This window comes from Musca domestica, unplaced genomic scaffold (genome assembly GCF_030504385.1).
Source record: "Musca domestica strain aabys unplaced genomic scaffold, Musca_domestica.polishedcontigs.V.1.1 73, whole genome shotgun sequence".
Classification (NCBI taxonomy): domain Eukaryota; kingdom Metazoa; phylum Arthropoda; class Insecta; order Diptera; family Muscidae; genus Musca; species Musca domestica.
This window is the reverse complement of record NW_026712390.1, coordinates 2692367-2709058: the sequence shown is the minus strand read 5'-3', so window position 1 is coordinate 2709058 and position 16692 is coordinate 2692367. Positions and strand designations below refer to the sequence as shown.

Here is a 16692-nt window from a genome sequence, read left to right as displayed (position 1 = left end):
ATACACGTGAAAATTAATAAAAAAAAATAAAAAAACATAAAATAATATATAAAACATAAATAAAAGTAAATTTTTAAATGTGTTTTTTATTTTCAATGATGGCGGTTTTTTAAACAATATATATATTTTTTAAATTTTCAGCGAGCTTGGATATTTTAAAAAATATACTTTTAACAAGCGTAGATTTTACTTGTCAGAGCCCAAAATGGAGGAGCCTGGATTAAAAATAAAACAAAACAAAAAAAGCTATGTAAAAATTAGCAGAAAATATAAAACATAAATAAAATAATTTTTAAATTGTTTTTTATTTGAAAGATAGCGGTTTTTTTTAAATTATTTTTTAAAATTCTCAGCATACTTGGATATATAAAAATATATATTTTTTAACAAGCGTAGATTTAAAAAAATTATTGTTTTTAATTTTCAACAATTTTTTATTGTTTTTTAAATATTTTTTTAAATTTTTAACAAACGTGGATTTTTTAAATTTTCAACAAACGTGGATTTTTTTAAATTTTCAACAAACATGGATTTTTTAAATTTTCAACAAACGTGGATTTTTTTAAATTTTCAACAAACGTGAATTTTTTTTAAATTTTCAACAAACGTGGAATTTTTTAAATTTTCAACAAACGTAGATTTTTTACATTTTCAACAAACGTGGATTTTTTAAATTTTCAACAAACGTGGATTTTTTAAATTTCAACAAACGTGGATTTTTAAATTTTCAACAAACGTGGATTTTTTTAATTTTCAACAAACGTGGATTTTTTAAATTTTCAACAAACGTGGATTTTTGTAAATTTTCAATAAACGTGAATTTTTTAAGAAAATATTTTTAAAATTTCCAACCTTTTTTTTTTTGATTTTTTTTTTAATTTCTTTAGATATTTTTCTAAAATTTTCAACAAATATGGAGTTTTTAAAAATATTTTTCTAAAATTTTCAACAAAAATTGATTTTTTTAATTTTTTATTTCTCTTTTCTTTTTAATTTCTCTGTTTGAAAATATTTTTTTTTTTCAAATTTTCAACAAAAGTGTATTTTTTAATTTTTAGCAAACGAGGATCTTTTTCATTTTTTTTAATTTTTAACAAAAGTGGATTTTTTAATTATTTCTTTTTAATTCTTAGCAAACGTGGATTTTTTTAAAATATTTTTTTTACCTTTACAGCAAACTTGGATTTTTCTAAGAAATGTTTTTTTTTAATATTTGGCAAACGTGAATTTTTTTTTAATTTTTAACAAACGTGAATTTTTTTACAATTTTTTTTTTAATTTTCGATAAAACTGAATTTTTTTAAACATTATTTTTAACAAACTTGGATTTTTCTAAGAAATGTTTTTTTTTAATATTTAAAAAACGTGGATTTTTTTAAATTTTTAACAAACGTGAAGTTTTTAATATTTTTTTATGTTTCGATAAAACTGGATTTTTCTTAAAATTTTTTTTTAATTTTCAAATTTGGATATTTAAAAAAAACATATTTTCATATATTTTTCACAAAACTAAATTAAAAAAACGTTGTTTTTCTTTTAATTAATTTTGTTTCTTTTTTAAATTTATTAATTTTCTCAAAAATATTTTTTTTGTGTTTCTGAAATATTTTATTTTAAATTTGCAACAGATGACGATTTTAAAAGAAACATTTTTAAAAAAATTTAGGCAAACGTGGGTTTTTATATTCTTAACAGATGCGGATTTTTAAAAATTATTTTTTTAATTTCCAGCAAAAAAAAAATAAGAAAAAAATTAATTTATTAAAATATTTATTTATTATATTTGTTATATATAATTTTTTTTATTTTCAAATTTGGATATTTTAAAAAACATATTTTTTCATATATTTTTCACAAAACTAAATTAAAAAACACATTTTTTTCTTTTAATTAATTTTATTTCTTTTTTAAATTTATTATTTTTTTGAATATATTTTGTTAGTGTCATTTTTTTTAAATTTGCAACAGATGACGACTAAAAAAGAAACATTTTAAAAAAAATGTGGATTTTTTTATATTCTTAACAAATGCGGATTTTTAAAAAAATTAATTATTAATATTAAAAATTAATTTATAAAAAAGTTAATTTTTTTAAATATTTTTTTTTTTTTAATTTACAACAGATGACGATTAAAAAAGAAATATTTAAAAAAAACTTCAACAAACGTGGTTTTTTCTACATTCTTAACAAATTCCGATTTTTAAAAAATATTTTTTTTCATTTCCAACAAAAAATTAAAAAAAAAAAATTATAAAAAATTTAATTTTTTTAAATATTTTTTTTAATTTACAAACAGAGGACGCTTTAAAAAAATATTTTTTAAAAATTCCAATAAACGTGGATTTTTTTATATTCTTAACAAATGTGGATTTTTAAAAAATATTTGTTTTTAAATTTCCGACAAAAGATTTTTTTAAATTAATTTATTAAAATATTTTATTTATTTTATTTTTTATATATTTTTTTATTAAATTACAACAGAAGACGCTTTAAAAACATTTTTTTTAAATTTCAACAAACGTGGATTTTTTATATTCTTAACAAATGCGGATTTTTAAAAAAGAAATTATTTCCAACAAAAAATATAAAAAAATATAATTTTTTAAAAATTATGTTTTTTTTTAATATATATACAACAAACATGGATTTGTTTCTATATTCTTAACAAATGCATATTTTTAAAAGTATTTTTGTTTTTATTTTCCAACAAAAAAATATAAAAAAAATTAATTTTTTAAAATTTATTTTGTTTTTTAAATATATATTTTTTAAATTTACAACATAAGACGCTTCAAACAAATATTTTTTTTTAAATTTCAATAAACCTGGACTTTTTTTAAATTTTTAACAAAATTGGGGTTTTAAAAAATATATTTTTTGAATTTCCAACAAAAAATAATTAATATAATAAAAATAAAAATTAATTTATTAAAATATTTTGTTTATTAAATATTAATTAATTAATTTTTATATACAAAATATGTTATATAAAAAATTCAATTTCAATTTTACTTTAATTTTTCGAATCTATTTTTATCTAATTTTCAAACTTATATATTTAAAAAAATAAATAAATACATACATTTTTGTACAAATTATATTCTGTTTTCCTACAAGTTGAATGTAAACAAATATATTACAAATATTCTTATAGGGTTTTTAACTATTGAAATATATATAAACAATATAAACAAATATTTTGCCAAACCTCCAATTTTCGACTAATTGTCAAGAAAAAGTACCTAATTTGTTTTTAACTTGTTTAATTAAATGTTAAACTTAAACCAGGGCACATAGCAACAAGCAGAAAAATATGCACTCATTATTCTTCTAAAACAAGAAAAACTCGAAATTTTCATAAAAACCTAAAAAATTGCAAACAAAATCAACGAAAACCACATTTTCCAACAAAAATCCCTCAAGAGCACATTAATTTTGTCACACGTCATCGTTCAAGCAGCACCCAATTTTAGCATCAAGCAACCCTGTCTCTGAACAGGGTGCCCACGAAACATCAACAATTGAGAACATATGTTTTCTCACAAACTGCAATTTCCATGCACACACACCACATGAAATACCCTGTCTCGCCTTACGCAGATATTTTGCGGTCGGGCATTTTTATAGTCTCCTCAAAAAACTAATAATTGTCTAAGAATAAGGCAATTAAACTCCTCAAAAACTATACACACATCTTCGCCAAGCCGACATTATGCTGAGCGATATGAAAGTTGACGTTTTTCATTGTTAACAGCGGTGAAAAAGTGTTTTCAAAAATTATAAAAAAAATTCCTACTCTAATCACACACCAACGAAAGCGACGACGATACCCCAGCAGCAGCACAGATACAGAAACAACAAGAGGTAAGAATGACACAAAATAAACGACTAATGGAAAAATGTCAAAACTTGACAATGCAAAATGTTGAGAGAGAGAGTAGAACACAGCAACCTGAAAGAAACCAACAACAACAACATCAAAAAACCGCGCCGGAGAGGGAGAGCGAAACAAGTGTTGTTGCCAGATGTGTGTGGGAACGTGGTTATGTTGCGAAACAAATGGATGCGCGGCAACATGTCAAATGTGTTTTTCGGGCCAATGAAAGCTTTCGGTTTTGAATAACAACAGATGGCGCTAAGTAAACTAGGATTTGTTGGTTGCTGGTGGGAAACGGGCAAATATAAACAAAACTACTTTAGCGAAGAAATAATACGTTTTAAAAAAAAGTTGAACACGGATGAACATTTTTAAGGAAAAATTTATCCCCGATCAACATTTCTAAAGAAAAATTCATCCCCGATGAGCTTTTCTAAAGTAAAATTCATCCCCGATGAACTTTTCTAAAGAAAAATTCATCCCCGATGAACTTTTCTAAAGAAAAATTCATCCCCGATGAACTTTTCTAAAGAAAAATCCATCCCCGATGAACTTTTCTAAAGAAAAATCCATCCCCGATGAACTTTTCTAAAGAAAAATCCATCCCCGATGAACTTTTCTAAAGAAAAATTCATCCCCGATGAACTTTTCTAAAGAAAAATTCATTTCCGATGAACTTTTCTAAAGAAAAATTCATCCCGGATGAACTTTTCTAAAGAAAACTTCATCCCGGATGAACTTTTCTAAAGAAAACTTCATCCCGGATGAACTTTTCTAAAGAAAACTTCATCCCGGATGAACTTTTCTAAAGAAAACTTCATCCCGGATGAACTTTTCTAAAGAAAACTTCATCCCGGATGAACTTTTCTAAAGAAAACTTCATCCCGGATGAACTTTTCTAAAGAAAACTTCATCCCGGATGAACTTTTCTAAAGAAAACTTCATCCCGGATGAACTTTTCTAAAGAAAACTTCATCCCGGATGAATTTTTCTAAAGAAAAATCCATCCCGGATGAACTTTTCTAAAGAAAAATCCATCCCGGATGAACTTTTCTAAAGAAAAATCCATCCCGGATGAACTTTTCTAAAGAAAACTTCATCCCGGATGAACTTTTCTATAGAAAAAAATCATTTCGAATGAATTTAGATGTTTGATTGAATTTAGATTTTCCAAAAATTCTTAATGCAATAATCCACTTCTCTCTTTCCAGCTCCCATCTTTATAACGCCTCAAATATCCTTCCTTTCACATCTCTACTTCCTCTGCCATGTCTTCAGCTCCTGCTGCTGCTGCCACATCCAATACAGAAATCCGTTATGTTACCGAAGTGCCTAGTAGTCTAAAACAGTTAGCCCGCCTGGTTGTCCGGGGCTTCTACACCATTGAGGATGCCCTCATCATCGACATGTTGGTCCGGAATCCCTGCATGAAAGAGGATGACATTGCCGAACTGTTACGTTTCGAAAAGAAACAAATGCGGGCCCGCATCACCACCCTGCGCAGCGATAAATTCATTCAGATCCGTCTCAAAATGGAAACGGGTCCGGATGGCAAGGCTCAAAAAGTCAATTATTATTTTATAAATTATAAAACCTTTGTAAATGTAGTCAAATATAAGTTGGATCTGATGCGCAAGCGCATGGAGACGGAGGAGCGGGACGCCACAAGTCGAGCGAGTTTCAAGTGTACGAATTGTAATAAGACCTTTACGGATTTGGAGGCCGATCAGCTGTTTGACTTCAATACTCAGGAATTTCGTTGTACATATTGTGGGTGTACGGTGGAGGAGGATACCTCGGCCATGCCGACCAAAGATTCGCGACTGATGTTGGCCAGATTCAATGAACAGTTACAGCCATTGTATGATCTGCTGAGGGAGGTGGAGGGCATTAAATTGGCACCGGAGATTTTGGAACCCGAGCCGGTGGATATTGATACGATAAGAGGGTAAGTGGTGGAGGAAGGTTATTTTGTGAAAAAAAAAAATGTATTAATTTTCTTTTCGTCTCTTTGTAGGATTAACAAACCCTCGGCGGTGCGTGGCGAGGGCCAACAATGGTCCGGAGAGGCCACGAGAAACCAAGGTTTTGCTGTGGAAGAAACCCGGGTGGACATTAACATTGGCGGTGATGATGTGCCCGATACCGTGGCCGAACGTAAGGCCCGCCCCATTTGGATGACGGAGAGTACGGTCATCACCGAGGATAATACCGACAATACCGATGCCATACTCAATGAAGCAGCACAAAATTCCCAACAACCCGGCCTGTCGGCGTGGTCTTCCGCCGCCGGAGGCAACACCTCCACCACCAGCACCACAAACAGTACGTTCAACAACAATCGCAAAAAGGAACAGGAAGACATCATGGCTGTCCTGTTGCAATATGAAAAACAACCTGAACAAAAGAAAAACAATAGCAAGGGTCTACGTTTCGGTACTTCCAATGCCAATTCCAGTGATTCGAGTGATGATGAAAATGACATAGAAAATACCAAAATTCGTGAGTAGTCATTCGAGGAAATTCTTTTCAATTTTCTTTATTTAATTTCGACTTTCGTTTTCTTTCATCAGCCAATAACGATGATTACAATAACTTTATTAATTCCGAATCTGAAGAAGAAGAGGATGATGTTCCTTCCGTTTTGGTGGCCGGCCGTCCTCATCCCATTGATCAAATCAATGATGTGCTAATTGGCCAAATGTCTCAGCAGGAGAAGGAGAACTATATACACATATATCAGCAACATTATAGTCATATATATGATTGAAAAACAACTCCCGTTACCCCTACCCCCTCCCCTACCCAACTCCTCCTCAAAACCCCAATCATTATTTTTTTACAAACCCTCAACTCGATGTTCTTTTTTCAACAAACAACTACAACAACAACTATTACTATAATTATATTAATTATTACTATTATTATTATTAATTTTTTTCATTATATATTTTTTAGTTAATTCTTTATACAAGCCAATAGTGTTTTAATTTTCTCCAATTTAAAAGCCTGACCCTCCACCTCCTCCATCGCCCAAATAATTTCATAATTTTGCTCATCTTTTTTCTTTTTTTTTAATTAAATAAATAATTTTCGTTAAATGTTTATATAAAATAATATTTAAGAGAATGGAAGAGAGACAGACGGAGAAGAATGCTTTGAACGAGAAAATATATTTAAAAGAAGAAGTAAAACAAAGAATCAACAAAACAATAAAAAAAAACTTGAAAATTAAAAAAAAAACACTTTTTACTTTTGTAGAAAAAGAAATTCATCCCGGATGAAATTTTCTAAAGAAAAATGCATCCCGGATGAACTTTTCTAAAGAGAAATTCATCCCAGATGAACCTTTCTAAAGAAAAATTCATCCCGGATGAAATTTTCTAAAGAAAAATTCATCCCGGATGAAATTTTCTAAAGAAAAATTCATCCCCGATGAACTTTTCTAAAGAAAAATTCATCCCCGATGAACTTTTCTAAAGAAAAATTCATCCCCGATGAACTTTTCTAAAGAAAAATTCATCCCCGATGAACTTTTCTAAAGAAAAATTCATCCCCGATGAACTTTTCTAAAGAAAAATTCATCCCCGATGAACTTTTCAAAAGAAAAATTCATCCCCGATGAACTTTTCTAAAGAAAAATTCATCCCCGATGAACTTTTCTAAAGAAAAATTCATCCCCGATGAACTTTTCTAAAGAAAAATTCATCCCGGATGAACTTTTCTAAAGAAAAATTCATCTCGGATGAACTTTTCTAAAGAAAATTTCATCTCGAATGAAATTTTCTAAAGAAATATTCATCCCGGATGAAAATTTCTAAAGAAAAATTCATCTTGGATGAACTTTTCTAAAGAAAAATTCATACCGGATGAACTTTATTAAAGAAAAATTCATCCCCGATGAACTTTTCTAAAGAAAAATACATCCCGGATGAACTTTTCCAAAGAAAAAATCATCCCGGATGAAATTTTCTAAAGAAATATTCATCCCGGATAAACTATTCTAAAGGAAAATTCATCTCCGATGAACTTCGCTAAAGAAAAATTCATTCCCGATGCAATTCTGTAAAGAAAAAATTATCTCAGATTTAGATAAGATTTAAGGAGAACAAAATATTCATCCCGGATGAAAATTTCTAAAGAAAAATTCATCCCGGATGAAAATTTCTAAAGAAAAATTCATCTTGGATGAACTTTTCTAAAGAAAAATTCATCTCGGATGAACTTTTCTAAAGAAAAATTCATCTCGGATGAAATTTTCTAAAGAAAAATTCATCCCGGATGAATTTTTCATCCCGGATGCCATTTTCTAAAGAAAAATTCATACCGGATGAACTTTATTAAAGAAAAATTCATCCCGGTTGAACTTTTCTAAAGAAAAGTTCATCCCGGTTGAACTTTTCTAAAGAAAAATTCATCCCGGATGAAATTTTCTAAAGAAATATTCATCCCGGATAAACTATTCTAAAGAAAAATTCATCTCCGATGAACTTCGCTAAAGAAAAATTCATTCCCGATGCAATTCTGTAAAGAAAAAATTATCTCAGATTTAGATAAGATTTAACGAGAACAAATTTTTCTTAAGAAATTTTTTCAATGATGATTTTTTCTTTAGAAAACTTTATCAATGAACTTTTTTTATCCATGATTAACATTTCTATATGGAAAAAACTCTCGAATGAACTTTTCTGTCTACCCAGGAAATTCCATAACAATTACCATTAGTGTTTTCCCCTCATTACAGAGCGACATCTGTTGAAATAATAAATCAAAAGCTTGCATGACTAATTTAAAATTCCCAGCACATTTGACGTTGAGAACATTGTTTCCCTCCATCAATGTTGCTAAGCATACGTTTTTCAATGACAATATGGCAACCCTTACTGACAGCCGTCAAATTGTTTTCCTTCGTTTTTTTCTGCTAGTGTTTATTTATTCGTCAACCATACGAAATAAATTTCCCGCAGAATACAAAAAGATGCGCTAGACACGCAATACGCGAGCAAAAAAATCTTGGCGTAAGCTTTAAATCCATGTGCTTGGTCAAGACAAAGTGTATTACTTTTAATAATTCATTGGTGAAAAACAAAAAAAAAACAAGTAAATCAGCATGACAAATGTGTTGGCCGAGTGAACGAGAGAGAGAATGTGTGAGAGGAAATAAGAGTGTGCATGAATGAATGAAGACGGAGTATGGTGTGTGTGTGGAAATAAATAAAGTGAAGAGTTAATAAATTGTTTAAGAAAACTGGTTAAAAAGTCTTTAATGATCAATTAAATGGGAAATATATATTAAAAATGTGTGGTTAATTAAATAAGCAGATACTTTTATTGTTGTTTGGTGTTGTTATTGTGTGAAAAAAGGATTTGCACTCACTTCAATTGACACTTGAGAAGCAACATTTTGTTATGCATTGACCCATAGCCACTGACCCGACCAAAGCGACAAAATATGTAGAAGCCCATAGCCTTTTGTTGTTGTTACTGGAGTGTAAATGTCATCCATAATTCATTGTGTCGCGACTTATCGTTTGTTTAGTATATAATTAGGCTGTGTATGTCAATATTTACACCCCACAAAAAAACACACATACACAACTGAACAACAACAAAAAACACGAAACTCTAACATTTCCTTTTGTGATTTAACTTAATTTCAACTATTCAAGGGGCCATTTTACAATTCAGTGTTTGCCTAATCAAAGAAGGGTGGTCTATTAGCAACCCACCAGAGAATAATTACAACAGCAGTAGAAATAATAATCATTATTAACATTAAATTACGCCGGTCGCCGCCGCTGCTACTGCATCAAAATGAGACCAAAAGTTGACAAAGATTTACTGCCCATGAAGGCGCATTATTTTTTCTTTAACGCTGGTAAGTAACTCTGAAAGAATCAAATGGGAGGGGAAAGAGGGTATTTGTATATTTGTGCTACAACCCAAACAACCATAAACATTTGACACATTTTAACCAGCATCATTAGCCTCATTAATGCCCATACACGTATGTGATGTTTTTTAGTTAGTTTTTTTTTTTAAATGTTATTATTTTTATTATTATTGTTGTATATTTTTTATAACTTTTTGCTTATTTACTTTTGTCGTGCAAAGTCTAATCACTTCCATACTAACATACACTGAGACAAGTCAGGGAATTCATTCTAATTAGATGAGTGTTTGAAAGAGAGCGAGAGAGAGAGAGAGAATAAACATAACCAAACACAAAAGGGGCAGAGAAATAGGAATGCGTGACAGCCGCATATTGCATATTTTGCCGCCAAAAGATCGATCAGCTGTCTATCATTTAATCAATTCAATAGAATCTTGGCAATTATAAGGCAAACTAATAGAAAATGATAAAAGTTAAAAAAAGGAGAAAATAAGAAATAAATGGAAATGAGAAGGCCAAAAGTAACATCTAGGTATTGTAAAACATTTACTTATTGGGAAATTCAAAGACAAGATAATTTTTTAACCTTTGAGTGTATAATACTCAATAATACTGGATTTTATTTCAGATTCGTTCTGGATGGCATTTTATAGACAAGTTAATCGGAAAGGACCTTCTCCTTATCAAAAAAATTTCTATAATTATTTTTGGCAAAGAAAAATAATCTAAGATTGCAAAGGCTCCATGGCAATTGCATATTGAGTAAAAATTGTCAGAAATGGATTTATCTATGAAAGGATTTAACAAATATTATAAGGATTTATCCTTATAAAATGATTTATCAATCAAGTATTCTGCAAAAAATTGCAACATCCCAATATGATCAGCCAAAACATCGATCAGCTGTCTCATTTAATCAATTCAAGAGTAGAACGTATAGAAAATGATAAAAATTAAAAACAAATAGCTAATGAATAGAGGAAAATTGAAGTGGGAAGGCCAAAGGTAACTTCTAGCCTTGGCGGTTTTAAGTTACATTTCATTTTTGATGTGAATCAGGTGTTCCAAAACATACTTTAGCCCTAGTCGCCTAGTCTGTATCAGGACTTAATTGGGAAATATAAGACAAGTATTATAATTTACAAACTTAGAGCATAAAAACTCAATGATAATCTTTTTTCAGATTCGTTCTGAAACGACTATTAAATAAGCCATTAAAGAGAACCAAAAAATCATCTGAAATTACATTTGGCAGAACGAAACTAATCTAAATTGGATTTTTCCATGATAGAGTTTATCATATATGACCCAGGACTTCTTTCAAGTGTCTTTGTGTAGAAAACTCATCGAATGTTACAGAAAAAATCCCGAATATATCCTTCCTTGATACACCAGAACTCATTTAAAACGACTTCTCCTTGAGCACAAAACACTTATTTGCGTCTTTTCACTGAGAAAAGATCATTCGGATGTTTTATCATTGGGGATGAACCTTTCTAAAGAAAATCGCATCAAAGAAAAATCAAAGAAAAAATCATCCGTAAGAAAACTCATTCCCAGATGAATCTTTCTAACGAAATTAATCCCGGAATGTATTTCGTCGTACGAAGAAAACTTATTCTGCATGAAATCTTTTAAAGAAAATCGTACCCGATTATCTCTCCTTAAGAAATAATATATTCCCGCAGTTTCTTTTCCAAAGAAGAATTAAAAACCGGATGATCTGTCCTGCAGAAATATTAAAAAAATTCATCACAGAAGAATATTCTATTGCAGAAAAAAATCAACCCTTGTGACATTTTCTGAAGGATAATTTGTCATCCGATCAACAATATCCCAAATGCAATGTTAAAGAAAAAACTAAGTAAATAGTATCTGTCGGTTTTGTCGACAGATGAATGTATATCCCCAGCCTTGACTTATGATTATTCAAACTCTTGATTCTTTATGGCGGATGTTCCGAAGCAGTTGACCAATATTGACAAACTCGTATCTGACCTAAGACTGATATAGATATTACAAGTTGACAGATTTGGACTATATCGGCTACTCCATGTTCTTCATATGAGCCATTTGCAAATTTTTGGAAAATGTGGAAACATGTGTAATTTAACAGATATAGCGGACCGAAGTATTCCATTTTCATACTTCATCTAATCAAATGGGAAATCATAAATTCCGATAAATTACATATCATATCAGATTTCTGATTAGGAGAAATATTTAGATAAAGCAAGTTGTTAAGAACCGACGAATTGTTTCTCAAGTTATGACAAATATAAATATTGGAAATTGTGACCCTTTTTGGGTGAGGTACCACAAGGGGTTGGCAGATGTATATCATCTTCACAACTGATCTTTTGTTAGCAAAAATGTTTGTGTGTGGGAAATTTAAGGAGATGGATTTGGATGCATTTATTCGCTCTCCTTGAGCCTTTTGTTCTTCAAAATCTTTAAAGCTATGCGGGGAGGTACCAGAAGGAATGGTGCGATCCCTACTACCTTTATATCAGATCTTGTTTTGATAGAAATATTGCGATATGCCAAGTATGAATAGAATCGGATGTTAGTTTCGTGTTTTTTGAGCTTCGTGGATATTCAAAATTTTAACCCTTTGTGGGGGAGGTACCAGAAGGAATGGCCCGATCTCTACCATCTTCATAACAGGTCTTGGGTTAATAAAAATATTGTGATGTGTGTAGTTTGAAGAGAAGCGGATGCTTATTCCGGATTTTATGATCGTTTTGGTTATTCAAAATTGTAACCCTTTGTGGGGGAGGTTGCAGAAGAAATGGTCCGATCTCTACCACCTTAATATCAGATCTTGTGTTGATAGAAATATTGCGTTGTGCCAAGTCTGAATGGAATCGGATGTTAATTTCGTGTTTTATGAGCTTCATGAATATTCCATATGTTTACTCTTTGTGGGGGAGGTACCAGAAGGAATGGCCCGATCTCTACCATCTTCATAACAGGTCTTGGGTTAATAAAAATATTGTGATGTGTGTAGTTTGAAGAGAAGCGGATGCTTATTTCGGATTTTATGATCGTTTTGGTTATTCAAAATTGTAACCCTTTGTGGGGGAGATACCAGAAGGATTGGTCCGATCACTACCATCTCACTTTATAACAAATCTTGTGTTGATGGAAATTTTGCGATGTGCCAATTCTGAATGGAATCGAATGTTAATTTTGTGTTTTATAAGCTTCATGAATATTCCAAATGTTTACTCTTTGTGGGGGAGGTACCAGAAGAAGTGGACCGATATATTATATCTTTACACCACACCTTGGGTTAATAAAAACATTGTGATGTGTATAGTTTGAAGAGTAGCGGAAGCTTATTTCGGATTTTATGATCGTTTTGGTTATTCAAATTTGTAACCCTTTGTGGGGGAGGTACCAGAAGGAATGTTGCGATCCCTACCACCTTTATTTTAGATCTTGTGTTGATGGAAATATTGCTATGTACCAAGTCTGAATGGAATCGAATGTTAATTTTGTTTTTTATGGGCTTCATTGATATTCAAAATTTAGACCTTTTGTGGGGAAGGTACCAGTAGAAGTGGACAGATATATTCCATTTTTACACCAGACCTTGGATTAATAAAAATATTGTGATGTATGTAATTTGAAGACAATCGGATTCGAGTTCGAGTTAGAGTTATAATTATTCCAAATTATGACCCTTTGTGGGGGAGATACTTGTTGGAGTGAACCGATATTGTCAATTTTCGCACCTGACCTAGCACTGAGGCAAATATTAGGATATGCAAAGCTGAAGCCAAATCGGGTAATCCTTTCTCTTGCTGTTCAGTAATTTATTTTCTTTGAAAATGTTAACATTTTGTGGCGGAAGATACCAGAAGGAGTGGACCGATATTTCCCATCTCCGAACTCGATCTAAGTTTGATAATAATATTACGATGTACCAAGTTTAAATCAAATCGGACAGTTATTGTGCGCACCAGCCAGCCAGCCAGCCAGACGGACATCACTAGATCTACTCCAAATGTTTGGTCCAAAGAGACGTAGGGTCTTAAACCGTTATTTCGATGAGCCACCTTTTTGGCCGTATCAAATGATAAATACCCTCTCTAGCCAAATGGCTGAGGGTATAAAAACTGATTTAATTGCAATTTAAAGCATTTTTTGCTACGTGATTTATGCGATTTTTTTCCTCCAAATGCCCAAACGATTGTGTTGCGGTTTTAATTGTTTTTATTTATTATTTATTTTTTTTTTAATTTTTGTTGCAGTATTGTTTTTCCCAACATTTGTCCCCATGCTTGGGCCTCAAATTACCCTTAGCTATAGACATTTTTGTCATACGAATCCATTCCATTTTTTTCTGTGCTTTTTCGTATTATCAGCTAAGCTATTGCCTACTTCGAAATTCTTATTTACTCAACTCCCTGTATTTAGACATGTGAGCGAGTTAGTTTATTATTCTTTATGTCCAATATATGTAGCTTATCTTGATTAAATTTAAACAATAGTCACTAGAGGCTATACAAGAAATGCAATAACAGTAACTATGCTAATAAAAATAAGCCATTCGTGTGTATGCGCGTGTGTGTATGATCTGTGTGTATATGCAGATAAATGTTTTTAACTGAGTGTGTGGGCGGTAAATTTTGATAAGAGCTTGTTATGGAAAAACAGTGAGTTTTTTTGAGCTGTCCCAGTCATCACAAGTCATTAATTAAATATGCATTTAAAAAAACACACACACACAAACAATTAGGATATTCCACCAAAAACCAGGGGGAACAAATAGACAAATATTTGGTCATCATTTTTTTCATTTCAAAACTGTTTTTTTTTTTCTTTTTTGGAAAGAAAAGAATGTTTAATAGACGGAATGATAAGCAACATGAGAAGATAAGCAAAGGGGACAGATTGGAGCCCCTTACTCACAAGAAGCAAGGCATTCATAGGTTGAGATAAAAAAAAACTGCAACAAAGTAAAAAACCATATTTTTTACATTTTTTTTTTTTCAAATTTTATTGAATGAAAGCAAAAAATGTCGGAAATAGCTTAAAATTTTAGAATAAGTTTAGATTTGTTCGAATTGGTCAGCTTTGACACGAATTATGGCCTTCAAACGGCCAATGAAACCGTCATCGCCACCGTCACGCTGCCCGAATGTTGCTCTGCGGTATTTTGGCCCAATTCCCGGTTATGAGGTTATCGACACTTTGGTATTTTTTTGTGCCAACCTTACTTTCCTTGCAAAATACTCCAGACGCAATAGTCCAACGGGGATTGGTATCCGGAGATTTTGGTTGGTGGCCATTGTGCGCTTGAAATGAAGCGAGGAGGAACCTCATTTTGTAACCACATTCTTGGGTGGCGCGTGCTGAGGGCGATGCGATGCTGGGTCCTGGTGGAATGTCCAAGGTCTGCTGTGGCCAAAATTTTTGCGTGGCCAAGGCTTTAATACACCCTTCAGAATATTTTCGCTTTTCAAATATTTGCTTTCCAAAATACTCCAGACACAATAATCCAACGGGGATTGGTATTCGGAGATTTTGGTGGCCATTGTGCGCTGGAAATGCGGCGAGCAGGAACTTCATTTTGTAACCATTCTTGTGTTGAGTGCGATGGTGCTGAGTGCGATGCGATGCTGGGTCCTGTTGGAATGTCCAAGGTCTGCTGCGGCCAAAATGTTTGCGTGCCCAAGGCCTTAATACACCCTTCAGAACATTTTCGCAATAATATTCGGCATTTATTCCGATGCCATGGTCGATTAATACGAGCGGAGAGCTAGCATCGGCTGTTATTGCGGCCCACACCATCACCATGGCCGGCCCATCCATTGCAGCGGAAGCAGACCAACTGCCTAGAAAAAAACCAGGGTAGTCTTGGCGCAATTCAACGTTCAGGATGGTGCAGTCGTCTCAATTCGTATTGGGCACGAACTGATGAAGATGTGCGTGACGCCTGCCCGGCGTGTGATACAGGCCCGCACAATACGCTGCAACTCTTTAATTGCACACCAAAGCCTACCCAACTCACTTCAGAAGATCTCTGGTAACAGCTCATTAAAATAGCCGAATTTTTAAACCTGGAGCTGGAACCAGATTAGCAGAACGCAAACACTCACATGTACTACTGCTACAACAACAACCATGACCGGCGTTTGAGTTCTGGTGGCCAAGCGAAGGTTCATATTTTCAGCTAACCTTTTTTGGCAAGAAAACACGATCATTTTGTTTGTTTACAAACGGCTGGACAATGAATGTTTCCTCATCGGAGACCACCAAATTTGGCAGTTCATCACTTTCGGCCAAGCGAAGCAACTCTTGAGCTCTTTTGAGTCTATTTCCTTTCTGTTGCGGTATAAGTTCTTGCACTCTTTGGAATTTCAATGGCTTTACCCAGAGCTTATTTTTCAATTTTTTGCCGAATGGAATAGATATTGCGATATGTTCAGCTCAGGAGCCATTCCAACCATCGGCCACGGCGATGTGGGTTTCGATCAGGTCGCTTCTTTACTTTTCGAACCATTTCTGCTGATGTTGCTGTTTCCTTGTACGAAATACAAAAGATTTCTTCACATTTAAATGCTGGAGTGCTCTAACGATAGGTTAGGTTAGGTTAAAGGATGTGTGGTTGCGTAAAAACAACAACCACTCCACTCGGAGACCTATTGGCCCATTGTGATCATCCTAGTCTAGAAAGAAGTGGAAGTGAGATAAGAAAGATAGTTAGTGTAGAATATAGGATTTAGAAGAATTAGAGAAGCTAGTGGGTTTGCGTCCACGATGTAATCAACGTGTCGTCCTTAGCCATTTTAGTCTTCTGGCTAATTGAAGAATGACTGCTGGTTCTGTTTCGGAGAGGTATGACAGGTCAGGCAGTAAGTGCTTACCCAGAAGCCTATGTCTTACTCCGATGAGGGTAGGACAATGACA

The 16692-nt window shown here is 32.4% G+C and overlaps 2 protein-coding genes across 7 annotated transcripts in view; both read left to right on the top strand.

The window, feature by feature from the left end:
* The first annotated feature begins 3373 nt into the window (after positions 1-3373).
* Positions 3374-6712, top strand: LOC101898349 (general transcription factor IIE subunit 1). The gene is made up of 4 exons (XM_059130332.1): positions 3374-3865; positions 5090-5826; positions 5896-6380; positions 6452-6712. Exons 2-4 carry the CDS (start codon positions 5147-5149, stop codon positions 6646-6648), a joined length of 1362 nt encoding a protein of 453 aa, XP_058986315.1. The 5' UTR covers positions 3374-3865; positions 5090-5146; the 3' UTR covers positions 6649-6712.
* A 2051-nt stretch (positions 6713-8763) lies between these two features.
* Positions 8764-16692, top strand: part of LOC105262163 (major facilitator superfamily domain-containing protein 6-A-like) — a 29550-nt gene continuing 21621 nt past the window's right edge. For 2 of the 6 annotated variants that reach the window (XM_059130330.1, XM_059130324.1), the window contains exons 1-2: positions 8764-8896; positions 9548-9756. In XM_059130330.1, the coding sequence (XP_058986313.1) occupies positions 9693-9756 (64 nt within the window). In that variant the 5' untranslated portion in view covers positions 8764-8896; positions 9548-9692. Of the gene's footprint in view, positions 8979-9547; positions 9757-16692 lie in introns of all 6 variants that reach the window. The other 4 variants (XM_059130327.1, XM_059130325.1, XM_059130326.1 and 1 more) reach the window with 4 other exon arrangements.